Source organism: Accipiter gentilis, chromosome 32 (genome assembly GCF_929443795.1).
Source record: "Accipiter gentilis chromosome 32, bAccGen1.1, whole genome shotgun sequence".
NCBI lineage: Eukaryota > Metazoa > Chordata > Aves > Accipitriformes > Accipitridae > Astur > Astur gentilis.
Window position 1 is genome coordinate 8,316,688 of NC_064911.1, and position 20,307 is coordinate 8,336,994.

The 20,307-nt window shown below is 41.2% G+C and overlaps 2 protein-coding genes across 4 annotated transcripts in view; both read left to right on the forward strand.

Annotated features, from left to right (window-relative positions):
• Positions 1–2,462, forward strand: part of BACE2 (beta-secretase 2) — a 55,776-nt gene extending 53,314 nt beyond the window's left edge. The window contains exon 8 of the mRNA XM_049835066.1: positions 2,390–2,462. Coding sequence (XP_049691023.1) covers positions 2,390–2,413 — 24 coding nt within the window. The 3' untranslated portion in view covers positions 2,414–2,462. The remainder of the gene's footprint in view (positions 1–2,389) is intronic.
• Positions 2,463–2,508: 46 nt separating this feature from the next.
• Positions 2,509–19,705, forward strand: FAM3B (FAM3 metabolism regulating signaling molecule B). Of its 3 annotated transcripts, none has more exons than XM_049834795.1 (8): positions 2,509–2,575; positions 11,410–11,553; positions 12,357–12,480; positions 13,172–13,230; positions 16,125–16,175; positions 17,400–17,487; positions 18,229–18,361; positions 19,285–19,705. In XM_049834795.1, the coding sequence occupies exons 1-8, from the start codon at positions 2,509–2,511 to the stop codon at positions 19,372–19,374; spliced, it is 756 nt and encodes a 251-aa protein (XP_049690752.1). In that variant the 3' UTR covers positions 19,375–19,705. The 3 variants fall into 3 exon arrangements, with proteins under 3 accessions (XP_049690752.1, XP_049690750.1, XP_049690751.1); XM_049834793.1 differs by lacking the exon at positions 2,509–2,575 and adding an exon at positions 7,518–7,850; XM_049834794.1 differs by lacking the exons at positions 2,509–2,575; positions 16,125–16,175 and adding an exon at positions 7,518–7,850.
• Positions 19,706–20,307: the final 602 nt, after the last annotated feature.

Consider the following 20,307-nt stretch of genomic DNA (forward strand, 5'->3'; position numbering starts at 1 on the left):
TTTTAACACTACATCAGCTGTTACTTGATAGTTATTTAGGAAGCGTGGAAAGGATTTCACCTTTAAGGAAATGATTCCATCTTGTAGAGGCATTTCTTCGCCTGATTTTTTTTTTTTTTTAATAGACAGTTTTTAACATTGACCGAAAGGAAAACAGGATCAAAACTTTGAAAAAAGGGGTATAGTCTTTTTAATTCTGTCTTCAGGTGATGTTAGGATGTCTATCCCACTTACTTACTGTCAAGCCTCATTACTGAATTTTCCAAGAATTTATACTTTGTACTTTCAGGTCTTGCCATTTTCAGATAAACAGTATGTAAAAAAACAAATTTTATGCTGCTTAAAATAAATGATTAAGTCTTTCAACCTATTCTGTGTGTCTTTTTAAATCCTGTTAAGATTAACTTCAAAGCCGATAAATTATATCCATCCAAATTCTTCCTAGTACTTTTTGACTTTCAATTCTAACTTCTGGCTTTAGCTCTGAAAAGAAAGCAGAACTGCTTTAGATCTCATCTGAACCTTGCAGGGATGGGGGGAGGCAGGCACGTTTAGCTCCAAGGCGATTTTTCCTGCTTCTGCCTAAATAACTGAGATCTCCTTGCTTCAACTTTTCATCAATTCATTTCAGTATTGGACAGAAATTGGGCACAGAAAACATTAACTTGAGAAGATGAAGCTTCTGATCATCTGGAATGGATTACAGTAATATTTTGGACTGTTGCTGTCTGCTGCCCTAAACTATAAATCAAGAAGGCATACAAATTGAAAGTACCTGTCCCCAAGACAGCCAGCCACCCTGAGAGTGTTGGTTTCTTACCCGGGGAGAGCGCGGAGGAGTGGGTACTGTGCTCTGCGGTTTGTACCCCGGGAGGTGGCGCACATGGTTTGTTTTTCAAATGGGAGAGTTTTGAGCCCTTTCACAGCAATTTCTGTTGTCTTGCTTGAATTCTATTAAAAGTACTTTCAATTTTTCTTTTTTAAATATCCTACCTAAAAAGGTCCTTAGCTTGGGGTCTCCTGATCATTTAGTAACATCCCTCTTCCCTCCCCCTAAAAGCCTTTTTTTAAAAGGCCGTTATTTTAAGTCCTCAGCTTTTATCTTTAAAGGTAGCATGGTGTATTATGCATGTTGATAAACTTATGGGATTGGTCAAGCAAGACAGATTAGCACCAACTGTTTAAACATGGCGGTTTTATTTCACAGTTTGGAAAGCTGGCTGGTTTTGCTTATTACTGTCCTGATATTCAGTGAAGCCTACCTATTATTACACAGCTCTGCTCACAGGGGTACTATGCAAGTTTTCAATTTTTTTCTTGTGTTTAAACTTCTCTTATGCTTTGGAAATTGCCATCATCATCAGAGCACCCTCTGTGCTTCAAGCTTATTGAATCCAAAACTGTAAAACTGTCTGTTCATTCACACTTCTCTTGCTCATCTTTCCCCATTAAAGCTGGCCTATCTAGACAAAACACCTTTTAAGTTTGTGTATGAAACACAAAAGTAAGAATTTATTGCAAGAATATGACTTTTTTGATAACTACAGTGCAGTGTAGACAAATACGTGAAGGTTTACAATTCAAGTGTTCAATGTAATTTTTCAGGACAACATGTAATTCTGATGGCCACTTAAACATTAACTATTCTTCCCTTTCTGCACCAAAACAAACTGTTTTTAAAAATAAATGATTCAGGTTGGGTTGTTGGGTTTTTTTCATTCTTGAGGCTTACAAGTGATACCTGCCTATACCTTGACTCATCATTTGTTTTTCTAGGAAATTCAATAGCATTTCCTAAGAAATACAAGTTGTTGTAAAGACTACAAGAATCTATGTTGCCAGTGTATATACAAATATTAGCATATTGGATTTTTATAGTTTTTAGCTACATAAAACTACTTTTTATGAATAAACAAGGTATTGTGATTCTTCAACTTCTTTCTTTTCATGCACCCAGAACTTTTCTGAAGTACTATGTGTAAGAACACTATTTATTTTTCCTTTGTTGTTTTTTTTTAATTGTAAGCCTAACATTAACTTCAGCTTTCCATATTCTTACTGTATGAGATATTTTTTATTGTTGTACACCTTGAACACTCTCTTGGCTGGTGTTTTATACTGATTTTTAACTGCTGATGTATTTTTACAGTCTTCTGGTTTGCACATATATTCCCTTTTTATACCCACCTTTTTTCGCCCACACTATCCTGAAATATTGACCCACTGTCACTGCCCATGTCTGTTGCCATCCTGGCCCACAGGTAAGGTGATACCTTTTTTTCTCTTTTCCCCCTTTCTAGGAGGCAGGTCTAAAAGAAATCCAGCTCTCTCACTATGAGTGGGGATTGGGCTTCAAAAGCGAATTTACTGTGGTTTTTTGCTCTTTTAGAACTCCAGCATCACCTTCAGGTGACCTGAGACCATCACAGTGGCATCAGCCTGGGTCCCTGTTGAGATACCTGGTGTTGGCAGAATGGATCAGGGAAGAGCTCCAGGACATACCACCAGATGTCATCAAGCTACAAGTGCTTTGGGATTGCTGATAGCAGGGACCTTGCCAATCCAGCTCCCTGCGGTAAATCTCTGCTTGACTGAGTGGGTTTACAGAATTGTTTACAACCAGACATGGCTGTAGACAACGTGGGATTGCACAGGGTCTGTGCTAATAGGGACCTGTAGCCCTAATGACCATGCTGACAGCACCATTTCAAGAAAACAGACAACAGAGATTCTGTAGGACTGTGCAAAGCCATATCCAAGTATGCAGCATTAAATAGAAGGATTTTCGTCTCCCTCTCATTTTGCTCTTCTCCATACCCTTGCCTTCCTCTTCTGAAAAGTTTGGGCCGCTACGTATTAAAGATTACTAGATTTGGGCCCATAATGTATTAAGCTATTGCTGCTAATACTGAGGAAAATTTGCCGGTTGACTTCTATCTGGATGAAGTGCAATTGAATGTCTTTTCCTCGTATATCTCTGGATTAACAAAGCATGAGAAACACAAACAAATATGGCCTACCTTTGCCTTGTTTAACAGGCCAGCCACATCCTGGGAGCTAGACTCACTAGCTTTACAGGTTTTCTAGGTTATCATCTGAAAGTAATCAGTGCTTGCTTTTTGCTTTTTGTTATACGATCCATTTTTGCATATCTGGGGGGAAAGTGTTAAGATTTCAATATATCAACAAAAGAAGTATCTAAAAGCCGTCATCTTGTTCTAAGTATTTGCTCCTGGGTTTCACAAAGACATTCAAGGTATATGTGGTGGGTTGACCCTGGCTGAACACCAGGTGCCCACCAAAGCGATTCTACCACTCCCCCCCAACCTCAGCTGGATAGGGGAGAGAAAATATAACAAAGGGCTCATGGGTTGAAATAAGGACAGGAGAGATCACTCACTAATTACTGTCATGGGCAAAACAGACTCAACTTGGGGAAAATTAACTCAATTTATTACCAATCAACTAGAGTAGGGTAATAAGAAATAAAACCAAATCTCAGAACACCTTCCCTCCACCCCTCCCTTCTTCCTGGGCACAATTTCATTCCCAGATTCTCCACTTATCCCCCCAAAGCCGCACAGGGTGACAGGGAGTGGGGGTTACGCTCAGTTCATCACGTTATTTCTGCCGCTTCATCCTCCTCAGGGGGAGGGCTCATCACACTCTTCCCCTGCTCCAGCGTGGGGTCCCTCCCATGGCAGACAGTCCTCCACGAACTTCTCCAACATGGGTCCTTCCCACAGGCTGCAGTTCTTCACGAACTGCTCCAGCATGGGTTCCTTCCACGGGCTGCAGTCCTTCAGGCACAGACTGCTCCAGCGTGGGTCCCCCGCGGGGTCACAAGTCCTGCCAGAAAACCTGCTCCAGCGTGGGCTCCTCTCTCCACAGCTCCTGCCAGGAGCCTGCTCCAGCGTGGGCTTCCCATGGGGTCACAGCCTCCTTCGGGAACCCACCTGCTCTACCGTGGACCTCCCTGGGCTGCAGGGGGACAGCCTGCCTCACCGTGGTCTTTCCCACAGGCTGCAGGGAAATCTCTGCTCCGGTGCCTGGAGCACCTCCTCCCCCTCCTTCTTCACTGACCTGGGGGTCTGCAGGGCTGGTTCTCTTACATGTTCTCACTCCTCTCTCTGGCTGCCATTTCTGCCTGTCCCAGCAACTTTTTTTTTCAGAGGCACTATCACTGATGGGCTCGGCTTTGGCCAGCAGCAGGTCCATCTTGGAGCCAGCTGGCCCCTGGACACAGGGGAAGCTTCCAGCAGCTTCTCACAGAAGCCACCCCTGTAAACCACCCCCACCCACCCCCGCTACCAAAACCTTGCCCCACAAAGCCAATACAATATACTAGAAAAAAAAGTCATTTTATTAAAATGTACATTTAAATCCCTATTTCTCCACATTACTTTTCATGCTACCACAATTCAGGATGCTGAGGTTCCACCTGAATTATAGGAACAAGCACACGGTGAACCATGGCTGAGTTATGGCAGCTTGAAGAACTGTTCTTCCACATTGCCACCCCTATTGTCTATATGTATGTTCTTATCTGTCCCAAGTCTTAGGTAAAATTAGTTAACTTTAACATCAGTTGCATATTTTAGGTAGGTGGTCTAGTTTTTCTAGTAGTCCTTGTGACCTCTACAAGCAAAGATTTGGTACGATATTCTTTCTCTGCCTTACAAACTCTGCATCCATTTTAAGTCATTAAATTCTTTTAATTCATCCTAGCAGGGTTAAAAATACATTGTTGGCCATTTGTGGATGAGCAGAAAACATGTAAACTAAATAGCTATGAGGACTGGAATGACAATTTTGCTAATTTGTTAGCCAAGTGGGACAGATGCAGAAAATAGCTCTGAAGGTACAGCAGCTCAAAGGGCAAGCAGAAACTTGCTCTGGCGTAATTTTACAGTGTTAGCAAATGCCCATAAACGTTCCCTATGGACTGTGGCTTTTGTGATCATAAGACAAGAAAAATACATAAGAATTGTGTACATACCTGTGTACATCACCTGTTCTATTTATTGTCTGCAAGAGTCGTTTGTTTCCTGAGTAGATTTCCTGTGCTGCTTATCACCAAAGGGTCTTACAGCCCCACAAGCATCAAGAGTGAAGATTGTTTTGAAAGTTTTTCTCTAAGCTTTCAAATTACAGAATGAATGGTTACAGAATAAGAACTGAAATGATACTTCAAAAGTATTCTGCATCCCCCATCTTTGATTAATTACTAAAGAAAGAACAGTATGGTGGGTTTTTTGCAGACACAAAACTGAGATACCTGAAGTAAAACATTTTAAAGTTTCCTAGTCCGTCGGTATTTAAAATCCCCTCAGCTAGAGACCACTGGATCCCTGGGCTTTGGCAGGCAAGCAAACCAATTACTGTGTTGCCTGGTTTTGTAGCAAATGCCTGGGTGTAGTTCAATGTGGTTTAAGCAGTAACGAAAATGAAGTAACCTGCTACATTTTCCTTGTGGGTAAAAGCAGGTAAATTGGCAGTTATCCAAGGGACGGTGATTGCTAATGACAGGGGTTTTTCACAGTAAGGTGTTGAGGTGGTGACAAAGCTCCTTGGGGCTTAAAATTTTTATTCATGGAGTCTGTGACCCACCAATGCCCATACAATAAATTTATTTCAAAATTAAATTATCCTGAGTGCTAGTTAATTTTCCTTGCTTTAATAAAAGTAACAGAATTTTTCATTTGGCTACCATGAACTGTAGCATTTGAGGTTTAAAGACACATCATTTTTACTTTAAAGGCTAGATATGCACTCTTCAATAGTTTCAATCATTTATTAGAAGAGACATCATTTTCTGATGTGCCATCTTGCAGGATAACAGTTCCTGCAGAAATAACTGCATATTTGAAAAAGTAACCCAGACCAGTGTTGTCCTTAACATTCTCTTGCCCACTCATAACTCCTTCTCCTTTCTGTCCTATGCTTTTCATTTCTTAAGTTTATTTGTCCTGTGCTACCGCTTTAATTATTTGCACACCTAGGTTTTATTGGATGTTGCTTTTCATTTGCAAGCTCCAGTGCATGTGAAAATAATGAGCAGCAATATTCCCTCAGGTTTTACCTCCAATTTATAGGATACTATAATATCCCACTCGCAGATGAGGACAAGAAATGCCTCTTCTCCAGGGACTGGAAACATTTATAGCTTTCATGGGTGTCCTGGGAGGAAGGCAAAAGCCCCAGTCTGGCTGTGGTCCTGTATGTGCCCTCCTGCAGGATTTTATTCATGTTTGCTGAACTAAACATAATTTCTGTGCATCATTAGAGGCAGAGGGAGCGAAGAAGCTTAAGGGAAACTAAATCAGAGAGTTTTAAGGGCAAACGCTGATTCCCAGTGTAGTTTGAGCAATTTTCAAAATGAAATCACTAGCTTCCTTGTTTGGGTTTTGCCCAGCTTGGGGGTGTTCAGCTCAGTTTCCTAAACTTGTTTGAATGCCTACTTCAGTCCTCAGAAGTTGTCCTTGATGTGAGCTGTAATTTCCTTGGGTCAGGGTCAGGGCTGGCTGGTGCTGGCAGGGCTCAGTGCCCACGTGGGCCTGCAAACACCTATCAACTCTAGCAGGCTGGAAACTGGAAGTTTTAAAAACAGAAAAACAAGCCCATGATGTGTGGGGTCCTGATGGGTAATGCCTTTATCTCACGTTACCGGCCGCAGACTAGAAAACACGCGCTGCCGGCAGCATGCTGTAGTTTCACCCTCCTTACATCTGGCCTGGGAGGCTGGGGAGCGGGAGAGAAGCGGTTTTCTGGTGGGGGCAATGGGAACCGAGGACTGACCAAGCTACCCCACCACCGGGAAGGAAACATCCAGCCGAGGGTGCACGACGCTTTGCTCGCGGCTCTGGCGGGGGCCACCGCAAGAAAAGATGAAGCAAGGGCTCGGCCCGCTGGGCCGGCGTCCGTGGCAGGACCCGTGTCACCTCGGTGCTGTGGCGCCGGGTGGAGGAAGGACGAGGGGGCTCCAGCGGGGACCTGCCCCGCGGCCTCAAAAACTAAAACAGCGGGCAGACCCTGGCCATCGCCGGCAAAAAGCCCTTGCTTTCTTGCTTGCTTTCTGGGTTGGGTTCAACAGACTTAAAAATAACTGGTTCATTTTGAGATCTGGGGGAAAACAGCTTTTCGAAGGAGCTGCTGGATGGCACGTGAGCCTTCCTTTTGATCCTGCCGGCCAGCTGGTTTCTTTCTGGGGAAAACAACTTTTAGCACGACCTCTTACCTTTGAGTTTTTGGGTGGCGGCTACCGCGGTACCTCCTTGGGGGCTCAGTCTGGCGGATGAATCCTCCCTCCCCTCACCCCGCACGCCCTCTCCTCCTCCACAGCCCCCGCGGCCGTTACAAGCGCCAGGCCCTTCCCTCACCGCCTCTGCCAAGGAGATAACGGCAGGCCGGGATGCTGCCCAGTTTCCCCCGACACCAGCAAACGGCAAAGCGGCCGGGAAGTCGAAGGGGGCCGTCGTGCCTCCCCGGCCGCACCCCCCGCCGTGGCTGTGGCAGTCCCCCGACCCCAGAGCCGCTCCCCTGAGGTGCCCCGCGGCTCCCCGGGCAATGGCGGCGGCAGAGCCTCGCCCCCCGGTGTGGTAGCAGCCGCCGCTGCCTCCCCCGGCGGCCCTTCCCGTCAGAGGAAATCGCCCAGGGCAGCGGGGTGCGGGGCTGCCGTGCCGTGCCCTGCCGCGCCGGGGCGGTGAGGCGCGGACAGGTGGCTGCTCCCCTTCCCGCGCCGTCCCGGTGGCTGCAGGACGCGGTGGGGGAGAGGGACGAGGAGGACGAGGACGACGGAGGAAGGGCGGGCAGCCCGCCCCCGTCCTGAACAATGTGGCTGAATCGGCAATGTGAGTAGTACTCCCGCGGCGGCGGGGGCCCGTCCCGCCGGGTGAGGAGGACGGCGCGGCGTTCGCGGCTGCTCCCGGCGAGGCTAGCCGGGGCCTCGCTCCCGCCTTGCGCCCTCCTCAGGCGGGTGGCCCGGAACCGCCCCCCGGCCGGCCCGGCGATCCGAGGCCCTTCTCGCCGCGGGGAAGAGGCGGCAGGGCTGGTCTCGACGGCGTCCCCCGAGGCGAGTGGGGGCCGAGACCCCGGCCCGGGGTGGAGGGGCCTGTGCCTGGCCTCTGGCCAACACCTGAAAACGGGCCGACGGTTGGAATAATTTAAGGTCGAGTCTTAAATGGGTGTGGGGGTGTGTGTGTGTGCTGCGTACAGGGAGGTGTGGGGATTTTAAGTCGGCTAAGCAAAAAAACCAAAAATATATATATATATTGTGCTTATATTTAGTGCTTTAGTTGTCGGCAAGGGGCAAGTGAGCACCTGAGGCAGAAAGGAAATTGGGAGCTGCTGTGAGGTGGGACTGCTAATCGTCGTCTTTTCCCTCTGCCTTGATGCCACACCGCCATCCAGACCGTCCGCACCGTTCTTCCACCCTGCTCCTCTCTGCCCTCTTACCTGTCTGGCTCCCTGAGTATTGCCGAGGATCTCTGCCCGAGTACCTCTCTGTGGCAGAAATGGAGCCAGGGAGGTTCGTGGCACCTGCCCGAGCACAGCAAGCGCCTCGGCAGCACGACGTCCCCTCCCTGCTCCTCGGTGTGGAGCCGAGGAGCCGCACAGCCTCTAAAATCAGCAGAAGCGCGGTCTGGCTTTCGTGAATGTAGACCGGACCTTGCGTTTTATAACTCCTAACTGCTGTGGGTAGCAAATCTCAAGCTCTCTTAACTGTCCTAAGTTTGTCTGAGCTTATGGCTTAGCTGCTATTGTGTAGGTTTTATGCATGTCTATGCAGTACGCAAAATAAGAGTCTACGTGTGCAGCATGTGTAACCTCAGTAAATCTAAGAGATCCGGGTGGACCCAGCAGATAGCATCAACGTAGCCTTGGCAGAATCCAAGAAAGCAAAACCAGAAGTTGCTTGACAGTGAAGTATTTTGTGACAGTTTTGAGAACTAAGTACAAACTGCGCAGGAGAGTTTGTAAATGTATTCCTTAAACCTTAAAATGCATATTTTAGAAACGTTTAAGGAGCTTGTGGTTTAAGTAAAATACAGAATATAGTAACAGAAGTTAGACATTCTGTACTTTCTCTTCTGCTTAGGTAAAATGCTGTGCTGTTGAACCTGTTTTGCAACAGAGTTGCTCCATAGTTTTGACGAAAAACAGTGCAAAATCACTGTAAAGATAAACCTGCTAAGCCAACAACAGAAAAAGCAAAACAAAACCTGACTGGAAGTCTCATAGATCTTTACAAGGCACCCCACACCCCTGAGAAAAAAAAGTCACTGGAATCTTTAAATAAGTTTTCACTTAATTCCTTCTGGGTTTTGTCTTTGAAACATGTGACTTGGTCTCCTTTACAAATTAAATATATTTTGTCTATAAATCTGGGGGTTTTTTAATATTCAAAAAGAGAAAAAGTGAGTAAGTTTCATTCTGCTTGGTTTCTGCAGCTTCCTTCTTTGTGGACATGAACTTTGTCTGTTCACATTCACTGTATGAATGAAATGTTGGAGTACTTTTTAGTATTATTTTAGTGCAGATTTGCACCACTACTAGTGGTAGAGTGAGACAGTTTTCTCCTAGACTGAGGCAATAATTAGGAAATTTGTTATATCTCTGAAGATTCATTATATTACTGTTTTAATCCTTTGATGAAAATATGTTGTTTCTCACAGTATCTTCCTTAGTCACACAAATGCACACACTTATGATTCCTAAATACAATAACACTGAACATTTTAAGAGCTCAGATCAGTATCTTAAAAGGGTTTACTGTCCTCTCTCCCCCCCCCCCTTTTTTTTTTCTGATGCAGGAAATGAGAAACTGGGTTTATTTAGAGAAGAACTTTCAGTGTTCATAAAGATCTGCATTCTTCCTCACTGAGGTTCAAGGATGGGAGTACAGCTGTGTTTCATTTGTGAAGGATGACTGGGTCAGAGAGGGCCTCTTGCTACTTCTGTTGCTATTGTAAAAAATGGGGAGTTTAGGTGACGGTACTGTTCAGTGTTAGCTTTACCAGTCTGCTTTTTCTGTTGTGTTTTGTTAGGCTTTTTATTTTTAAAGCTAGGTAGAATGCAGGAATAACCACATGCACAAATACAGGATAGCGAGTAGCTAGAGAGGTAAAATCTTTGCAGGAAAAAGATCTGGTCTTTATGGTGGATTATAAACGGAACCTGAGTCAATAAAGTCTACTCTTTTGAAAAAAAGTCAAACTTCATTTTGGTATGAATAACCAGTAGAGCCTCCCAAATGGGTGTGTTGGACTGGTGTGTTCGTTCTGCAGTAAAAGATGCAGAGCAATTGGGCAGAATTCATAGGAGGGCAGTAGGACCTGCAAAACAGGACTTGAGGAGAACAAGTGAACAATTTGGCCTTATTCTAGAGAAGGGGTAGGGCAGAAATCTTAATATTTATAAAAGGCAGTTCCAAGAAGCAAAGGAATGTCTTCTTGAGTGTAAACAGTTATAAGGAAGATTTAGACTGGGTAATAGGCAATATTTTCTAGCAGGTTGGCAAAGTGAACATACTGGATGTTTTTGGACATTGGTTCTGTTGAACTTGATTTTCAGGACTATGAAACTAAAAATTTTCCTTTTTCACTTTAAAGGATCATTATGTTCAAGGACATGTTTCTTTACAGATCAGGAAGTATTTTCTGACATCAAAACATCAGTGTTTCACTATTGCAGTGTGATATTTCCTTGTTCAGCATCATGAATTAGGTAGCGCATTTCTTCTAGATCAGGAGTGCATGTTAGCCTTTCTGTTGATGAGGAAGAGGAGATATCCAATATGCAATTTATTTCTATTTCTTCATAGTCAGGAAAATTGTGAATCCTGTTGTTTTTGTAGTGTGTAGATGCGTTGCTAATACAGTCCATGGAAACTGTGATACAACTGAGAGGAGGTGAAACAGTCACTCTAGTCATGTTTGAATGCAGTCAGAGCTCATTGTGTGAACGAGATTATTTGAGCCTTCTTCAGTTATTTTTATCCAGTGTGTCAAAAGGGTGGATGGATGGAGTTCCCTGTATGGTCAGTGTTTTAAACCATTCCTGTAGCGTCTGCCTATCGCAGAAAATCAATAGTAACTGCATACCACCTGTATAGTCATGTGTAGTATCTGGTACTTACATTTCAGAGTCAAAATCCTACTAGGATTAAGTTTAACTTCATGTTTCTTTGGGTATTATGTATGTGGATTGAGGGGAGTCTTGTGGGGAGTTTTCTGCCTGAAGATCAAGTTTTAGAAACGCAAGGGGTTGTCAGAGATGGGAATGCAACAAATGCTCTATAGCCAGTTTGTGTAGCAGTGCCAGAGAAAATACAATATTTTGTCTGTTGCTATGAAAACATCTTTATGTCTCTGTGGTTTTCTTTCTTCTTTTTTTTTTTCCCCTTGGCAGATCTTGTGAAATTTTCAGGGCTCCTGTTGATGTGGTTGGCTGCTTGGTACTTGGGATACTTAGTCGCTGCTCTTATACCCAAAGAGACAATAACAAGATCTATTGCTAATCTTCAACACATTGGAAAGAAACCAATGTTGAGGGGTGTGTAGTTGCATTTTTTTTTCTTATACTATATTTAATGTTGTATATTTACATGCTAAATGTCAAATGGCTTGTTAGCTGATAAATATTTGGTGTGTGCTATTGTAAGAATGAAGCTGGCTGTGTGAAGTTAATTAGTGCAAGTCTGAACTATTTCTTAGACACTATCTTTGAAGAAACACAATGTCAGCCTATATTTGCCAGTATGCAAATATAATTAATTGAATAGTAATGTAAGAAAACCTTATTTGTTTGGTCGCATGTAAGCACAAAGCTGCAGCTTTGGTTCTATCACATGTATTTTACAGTTATGGTAAACTGTTGAATCACTAACCAAACTTTGTGATTAAATTCTCATTATTTCTTTCCTCTAATCTGACTGGGGGGCTTAATGTGTACATTTTTGTCATTCTATGCCTATGTTATCATGTAAAAAAGGCTTAAAATGAGAATGATAGCCATTAAATTCAACCTATTGGTACGAATCCTTCATCCCTCTAGCCCTTGTTTCCTGTTATATGAAATAGCACAAAATAATTACTGTAGATTCAAGTCAGATCATAGTATATGGGGCATTTTCCCTACATAAGCTTGCTCTCGATCCCAGCAGCTGTTTGAAAGTCAGTGATAACTTAAAGCCCAGGCAAATCTGTGATAATGTTGCCACGATACTGGAAAACTGGCAGGGCTGGCTTCTGTGTGTATATGTTTGAGCTTAGCATGTTGACATTTAGTGATGCTTTCCATGTAGAAATTGTTTATGCAGCAGCCAAGAAAACATTTTCTCTTCCTTGTTGTTGTAGCCCCACTCCCAAAAAGGCAGAAGTGTGATCACTGGTCTCCCTGCTCACCTGGGAATTATGCCTATCGGATTCTTAGTGGTGGTGGCAAAGGAAAGATGGCTAAAATTTGTTTTGAGGATGAGCTGTAAGTACCAGTCTAACTTATCTAAGCAAGTGCTTTGTAGTGTGAAGAAGGGCGTTTCACTGTTTTGGTTCAGTAGCAGCAAGTAAGCTCCTAGCAGGGGGCTTCTATTCTGGTGGTAAACTTCGCAATATATCTGACAATATTTAACTCTCTCCTGCCCCCCCTTTGTTTTTTTAAATACCTAATCTCGGTTTATTTTCTGTGCTTCTATACATAAGCTGCATTCAACTGTTAGTTTCAAGTATGATTTTTAATTTTCATGGTGCAGGATAGCTAGTTTACAGTATGTTGAATGGTCAGCACCTTCTGAAAGTCAGGTTCTTTCATGGCTTTTCAAACTGGACAAGTAGAGTGACTTCAAAACCTTGCAATGATCTTTTGTGTAGATATAGTCCACACAGAATACAGCCACAAAACTGCATTTTATGTTGAGGTTTATCTTTCTGGCAGCCTTTGTATGAAGTACTTTCTTGATCTTGCTCATGTTGAAAGACTCATTGTATATCATTGAAGGAAACTGATAAATTGTGCAAGATTTGTAAGCATAGCTCTTGTTTACTACAAAATCTTGAATTAAGTAACTGAAGAAAATATGAACATCCGAAAGTGACTTAACATTGGTAAATATAAATTTGGATCAGAGCTTCTGGATGAATGCATTCTGCTGATACTGTATTTATTTTGATTCCAGGCTTATAAGTGAAGAGAAGGGTAGTGTTGGAAGAGGTATAAACATTGCTATTGTGAATTGTAAGTAAGAGAAAAATTGTTAGAGAGACATACTTTTGTACTGCAATAATTTACAAAGGTTGTGGGGGTATTGGGGTTTTTTTTGTTTGTTTTGGGTTTGGGTTTTTTTCCTAGCTAATATAGAAGGAAAGGGAAAGGAAAAAATTGCAAACTTGATTCATGTTAAATGGAAGAAAAACAAATCTGTGTTTGAGAGAAATAGTCTTCTGGATAAACAAAAGAAACGTGTTCATAATCAGTATAAGAAAATAGAAAATGTGTACATAGAAGCCATATATGTGTATTTTATTAGATAAATGAACTGCTTCTTATGTAACATAGCAAAAATATCCACGACCTCCAGCAGTAAGACTCAACTTTCAGATTCAGTCCTTGACAGAAGATACCTACTACTCCACTGATAAAGGGCAAGCGGGAACTGAGAATTGCAGTGCTGCCCTGAGGTACAACCAAAGTACTAATTCCATTTGCAGACTTGGCGTCAGTGGACAGAAAGACAAACTCAAAGCTTGATTAATATTAAGCTGTCTTTATATGTCTTTGCTTATAGTAGGAGCTACTGGAAAGCAGAAGGTGCAGTTTATTCCAGATCTGGAGGCACTGTTTTAATTTAGATGAATGGGAATGGTGATGAAGTGCAGTGTATTCAATAATGGATCCTGAGAGAAATGAATACCTAAATGTGTTGGGGGTGGGGAAGAAAGGGAGTTCAGATGCACAGTCAAGTTGGCTTTGATCACAAAACATGTTCCAGTTTTTCTGTCTCAGTATTGGTAAGCAAGATCTTGATGTTGTCTAAACTTGCATGATTTTATTGAAGTCACAGGCTTAAATTACCATTGACAAGAACCTGTTCCAATTTTTTTTTTCCCAGTTAACTACTGCGCTTTTTTTTCCAATAAGGAATCATAAAAACTTTACTGGTTATAATAGGTAAAGAGTTAAAAATGAGTTTTCAGCATAAAGCTGTAGAGTAAGAGGGCAAGTACTCATCCTGAGTGCATAAGCAAGGCTATAGCAAATACAAGTAGGGAACTAGCATTGTCTTTGCATCTGACGTTAGTGAGGAAAAAGAAGTGATATATCAACTTTTACACATTTTTAAACAGCCATTTCCTTCATCATACCTATAGTTGTTTTAGCTACTCTTTCATCTCCATCTGCAGGTAAATCTGCCCATTATCTTGAACGAATTTGTAGTGAGATATATTTTCTACATGTCTTCTAATTAGATCAGTCAAGCTGATGACTGTGCTCAGTAAGTTTCCTATGGTATCAAAATTGTATTTTATTCCATAATAACTCTTTCTTCTCTGAATGAATATGGTCTTTTGTGAGAAAGAAGATAGAACTATTAAGTCCAAGCTAACAACACAGAGGGAGAGAAGAAGAATTTTGTGGATTTCTGCAGTCCTCACTACAGCCTTTTCCATTTTTTTGCAACCTCTGCTCAGAAGCCCAGTTCTAGAATGCTGTTTTACCACTGACAGATTTTTGCCACCTTTTACCCTCATCAGTGTGATAAACCTGCCATTTAGAATCCAGTGTTCAGAAGAATTTGCCTTCATGATTTTACCATATATGGATCAAAAGATAAGCCAGAAATGAATCAGGAACTGCTAGTTCTTCTCACTAGAAATGAGCTGACACACTAAATGGAAAAGACCCTCTCATGTAGCAGGGATATGGGTCTTGGAAAATTAAAATCAATTAACTCAGTTGGCATGGATTTAGAAATTTGAAAAGTATTTCCAATTGTACATGTCTTGTTTAAACAAAGATAGCCATCTAAAGCAGCATAATTAATTATTAATATTGACTAAAATGTTTTGGAATGACTAATTGTTTGCATGCCCAATTTCTGATATGGTAATGATGAGTGTTGAGTTTCTCTCCATTGAGATTCAAATGGTATGAAAACTTGCACACCTGAAACTACACAGAATGGTATTAAGCTTAGGCTTAGGCTGTCGTGGTTTAACCCCAGCCAGCAACTAAGCACCACGCAGCTGCTCACTCACTCCCCCCCATCCAGTGGGTTGGGGGAGAAAATCGGGAAGAAAAAGAATTAAAACTCCTGGGTTGAGATAAGAACGGTTTAGTAGAACAGAAAAGAAGAAACTAATAATGATAATGATAACACTAATAAAATGACAACACTAGTAATAAAAGGATTGGAATGTACAAATGATGCGCAGGGCAATAGCTCACCACCCGCCGACCAACACCCAGCCAGTGTCCGAGCGGCGATTCCCTGCCCCCACTCCCAGTTCCTATACTAAATGGGACGTCCCATGGTATGGAATACCCTGTTGGCCAGTTTGGGTCAGGTGCCCTGGCTGTGTCCTGTGCCAGCTTCTTGTGCCCCTCCAGCTTTCTCGCTGGCTGGGCATGAGAAGCTGAAAAATCCCTGACTTTAGACTAAACACTACTGAGCAACAACTGAAAACACCAGTGTTACCAACATTCTTCGAAATACTGAACTCAAAACATAGCACTGTACCAGCTACTAAGAAGACAGTTAACTCTGTCCCAGCTGAAACCAGGACATAGGCTTAACCAATTTTCCTGTTTATGGTTGTGACCTAGTATGGTATTTATAGATCTAAAACCATGGAAGCACACAGTAAACTGAACTCCTTCCTTAAAATAAAAAGCAATAAAAATGGTTTAGTCACATTTGATGATTCAGAGACTACATGAAACAAAATATTCTCCCCAAATCTTAAACTTATGTTACTCCATATTCCTTCCAATTTAAAAACTTAAACAAAACTGAGAAGCCCAATAATACACAAAATCAGAGATGCCTAGCTTTAGCTGAAAACACTGTATATGCTGATTGCATTTAATAATTTTTGCTCATATTCACACAACTTTTTTTTTAATTACAGATAAAACAGGAAAAGTTACATCGGCAAAATTTTTTGACATGTGGGAAGGAGGTAGGGAAAAGAGTGCAATAGAGCTTTTGTTAGTGTTTCAGCATTAAGAAAGGACTTATATTTGTATAATTAGCCTGTTCTTTCAAATGACTATGATTGTAATATCAATGGGAATAAGCTAGAAGCAAACAGCTGTTGTCTTCATAAAATATGCTCTGGGCAGATCTAAAGACAAATTTTGCCTGAAATGCTGAATTTCTCCTGTTGGTTGAGATAGTTTGTTGTCTTTTTTTTAAATTGTTTTGCCTTTTGTTTTTTAATTGTCAAATTGCAATTTTTTGTCTTTTTTTTTTTTTTCTCCATTATTTCAGTCTGGTAGGAATAGCACTTAACCAGGTACCACATCCAAATACTTCACTCAGCAAAATTCCTTTTCCTGGCAGATTTTGTTCTATTTTAGTTGTAAAATCATCATAGGAAATATGTTAGTCTGTTTCTTAACATTGTTCCATGTAGCTAGAAAGATGATTTTAAGAATATTTAAGCTATTTAAGAATATCTTTTAACATGTTTTCCAAACTTTGAATGATAACAGTTTCCTTACCTATTAGTAAGGAGAAACAGAATGCTATGAGGCACTGGAAGCTGATTATCTGACCATTTAGGAATGTTTGTGACCTTATGTGCATGAACAGAAGTCAAGTTGGGACTAATCATGAGGCTACAATTTTATATATGGTATGTAGACTGTAATGTCTCCAGGGTGCCTGTTACATTTTTTTTGTATGGAAAACAAGTGTCTTCTGTATGTTTAGCAATTGCAAAACCAATAAATAGCTTAGTGCTGCAAATAGGCTGCTCCTTAATGAAAGTGGGTGGCAGCTCTACAGTTAGCGTGGTAATATTCCATGGTAGTATTAGCATGGAAGCTCACAGAATAGCAATGACTTCTAGGCTATTCCATGCTTTGCTTGCATGTATAATATTATGTGAGGTAAACATAAGAAACCATCTATATACTTATCCTGGGCGTAAATGGCTTTTGTAGAAGTTCAGAAGTATCTTTGTTTACTACTGGGAAATGCAGATCAATCCATGCTCTCCTAGCCTTCAGTGAGAGCTAGCAGCTTTCTGCACCTTTCAGGATTAGACCCTCTCCCTGTAAACAGAAAAACTGCCTCATTAGGTCTCATTTTGAATAGACAGGGCCAAAAAGTGAAAAGAAGTTGAAAGTAGGTGGACTTTGTGTGTAATGCATAATCAGTTTTGTAATTTATTCAACAGACCACTCAGGAGAGATGATGACTTTCATTAGAAATGCACCAGAAGGGTCCCTCATTTTGATGGTGACTCATGATGATGGAAGCACCCGGTAAGCAGGTTATTCATGACAGGCTGAAGAACAAAGCAAAGAATAGCTTGAAAATCACTATTGCATAATGGTGTAAAGGAATGGTAAATTTCACTCTATAGTCAGGGTTGTTCTCTCTTTTCCTGCCTAAAAGGTTTTGGTTCCATGTCCATTCAGTGCTTGCCCATATCATGTATGTTGATGCTTCCAAAGAGGGATAGATAGTGTTGTATTTGTTTAAAAGCACCGGTAGTCCTCATAAAGGGCACTGCTGTTACCTCTGGGTTACAACCTTCTATTAAGAAGGTATCCACACCTCCAGTTATAATGTATCTAGTTTGCATTCCTTCTTACATCTTAACCTGATTCTTCAAGTGCTTTCAAATCTTAGGGGTTTTTTAGCTGAATTCATGATATGGTAATTATACAGGGAAAGACTTAATCATGCAGTTGATAAACATTTGATGCCCTTGTCCTTATTTAAGAAGGGTTGAACCATCAAATAGTATTTGAGATATATTTTTCTTTCTGCTGTGCTGTTACAAACAGGTTGGATTAACATCAGGAATGTAGAGATGAGGAAGAAAAAGAATTTTGCTCTGGAGTTTAATGGCATGCTACTAAGACAGCTCTCAGGATTTTTTAAACTTCTCATTTTTGCTTCTGCTGACTTACTACAATAAAGCATGAATCAGCTGTGTTCTTTTTCAGCACTTTTCACGTCCTGAACTTTTAACACTTTCTTTCACTACATTTTCCTAGGTTAAAAAATGATGCCAAAAAATTAGTAGAAGAACTGGGAAGTAAAGAAATACAGAATTTGAAGTTCAGGTCAAGCTGGGCTTTTATAGCTGCCAAAGGCTTCAAGCTGCCAGATAACATCCAAAAAGAAAAGGTCAGGTTCGTTTTGTTTTCACTGTAGATTTGGCTGTGTATCAGATATAACCTTCAGGTGCAGATTTTGTATGTTGGCTATAATAACTGTAGCCTGTTCAGTAAGCTTCAGTCGCACAAAGCAAGTTCTCTAATGTATCATCATTCTTTGCTTTGGATCTGGGGCATGTACATGTACAGTACTGACTTATAGCACACTAGCACTAAATCATCTGTAGATAAATTTCAGAAGTGACCAGCGATTCTGGAGAGTCTCAGTTTTGAAATGTCCAACCTGACATGCTGTACAGAGACTTACGTTTTCTTCTGGAAGGACAAATTTCAAGGACTTCCTAAAAATAAAGACTGTTTTTATATGAAAATTGGGCTGTCTAAAATTGGCTGTGCAAGTACAACAATGCTTGCATCACAAAACTTTTCTGAATAACTTGCCCTCAGGCTTCAGGAGGACTAAAGATACCATTTTTATATCAGATTTCTGTTTGCATCTGTGACCTTGTTGTATTTGGTTTCTATAAGCCCAGTAGTGCTCATCTGTATGACAGAGGCAGGCAGAAATGAGAAAACCCAATACAAAGGTCAGTTCCCTTGATGATGCTGACTCCTCCAAAGGCATGTGAAATTTCCATAGATTTTTTTCCCAGAATATTGTTGCAATTTTCTTCACATTACAGAGCTTCTGCTCATACAATTTAGTGTATATATGACAGCCATCTGGGAAATAAATAAAGCACTCTGTGTAAGAGAGAAGCTGGTGTAATCTTCACCCGTTACGTCGAGCAAGATGTGCAACATGCTCCTTAGCTTCCCAGTCCTACCCCATTACCCCCTTCTGTTGTGTGAGATTTGATTTGACAAAGTAGTTTGTAAATGGAGAACGAACTGTTGATATTTTTTTATTATCTTTTTTTTAAAAAAAAACAGATAAACCATTCTGACAAGAAGAAGAACAGATACGATGGCTGGCCAGCTGAAATTCAAATAGAAGGCTGTATCCCAAGAAACCTGATCTGAACAAATACATACCTCACTAATAAAGATGATTCTATATTTTTATATCTGTGACTCTAGTAAATTGCCTCCAGAACCCAATAAGCACCTGAACACTAATTGTAAAATAAGTCATATGCGCAGTTTTTAACCTTTCTTTCCTCTGTGAGGTTTTACTCTAATCTGAAAACATGTAGGTATTTTGATGACAAATGGAAATAAAATGCTCTGGTTTGGAATTACAATGTTCAGGAAGTCAGTCATAAAATACCAGGATTTTTGAAAGTGAGTATACATTGTCATTAGTAATTTTAGGGGTTTGGTTTTGGTTGGTTGGTTGGTTGGTTTTAGCATGTGTTTTCTCTTTAAAGACTAATATGCAAACAGAACTTAGACTAAATTGTAATATAAAATCACTAGCAATAAAGCAAATTATTTTGGTGTTAGTTTATTAGTAATGTCACTTGTCTTCAGAAGTATGGAAATAGCAGTTACATTTGTTGAGCTGGTTTTAGTGATGTTGACAACATGGAATAGCAGTGTTAACATGTGAAGATCAAGTTACTTGAATTATTGTACCGAATTTAAGCTGCAAATCTTCATGGTTTGTTTTAATTATTTATAATTCCTGTAAGGTTAGCTTACTTTAAAAAATGCAGTGACTTCATGCAAGCTTAAGCATTATTCATGCTAACTGTAGAATCAAACACATGATTGTAAGGAAACTGTAGAAGCCATTTATCTAATTTCCCTTTTTCTGAAGCACATCGAGTATGTCTGCACCTTTCTTAAGTGGTTTTTGTCCTGCTGTTGTTCAGAAGCCTCCCATATGGCAGATTCCACAGCTTAAGTTGCTTCCTGTAGCATTTCACTGTTATTCTAGTTATTCCCCAAACATACTGAATTAACCTAAAAGGACCAGGCCAATTACACAGAGAATAACTCATCACCATTCTT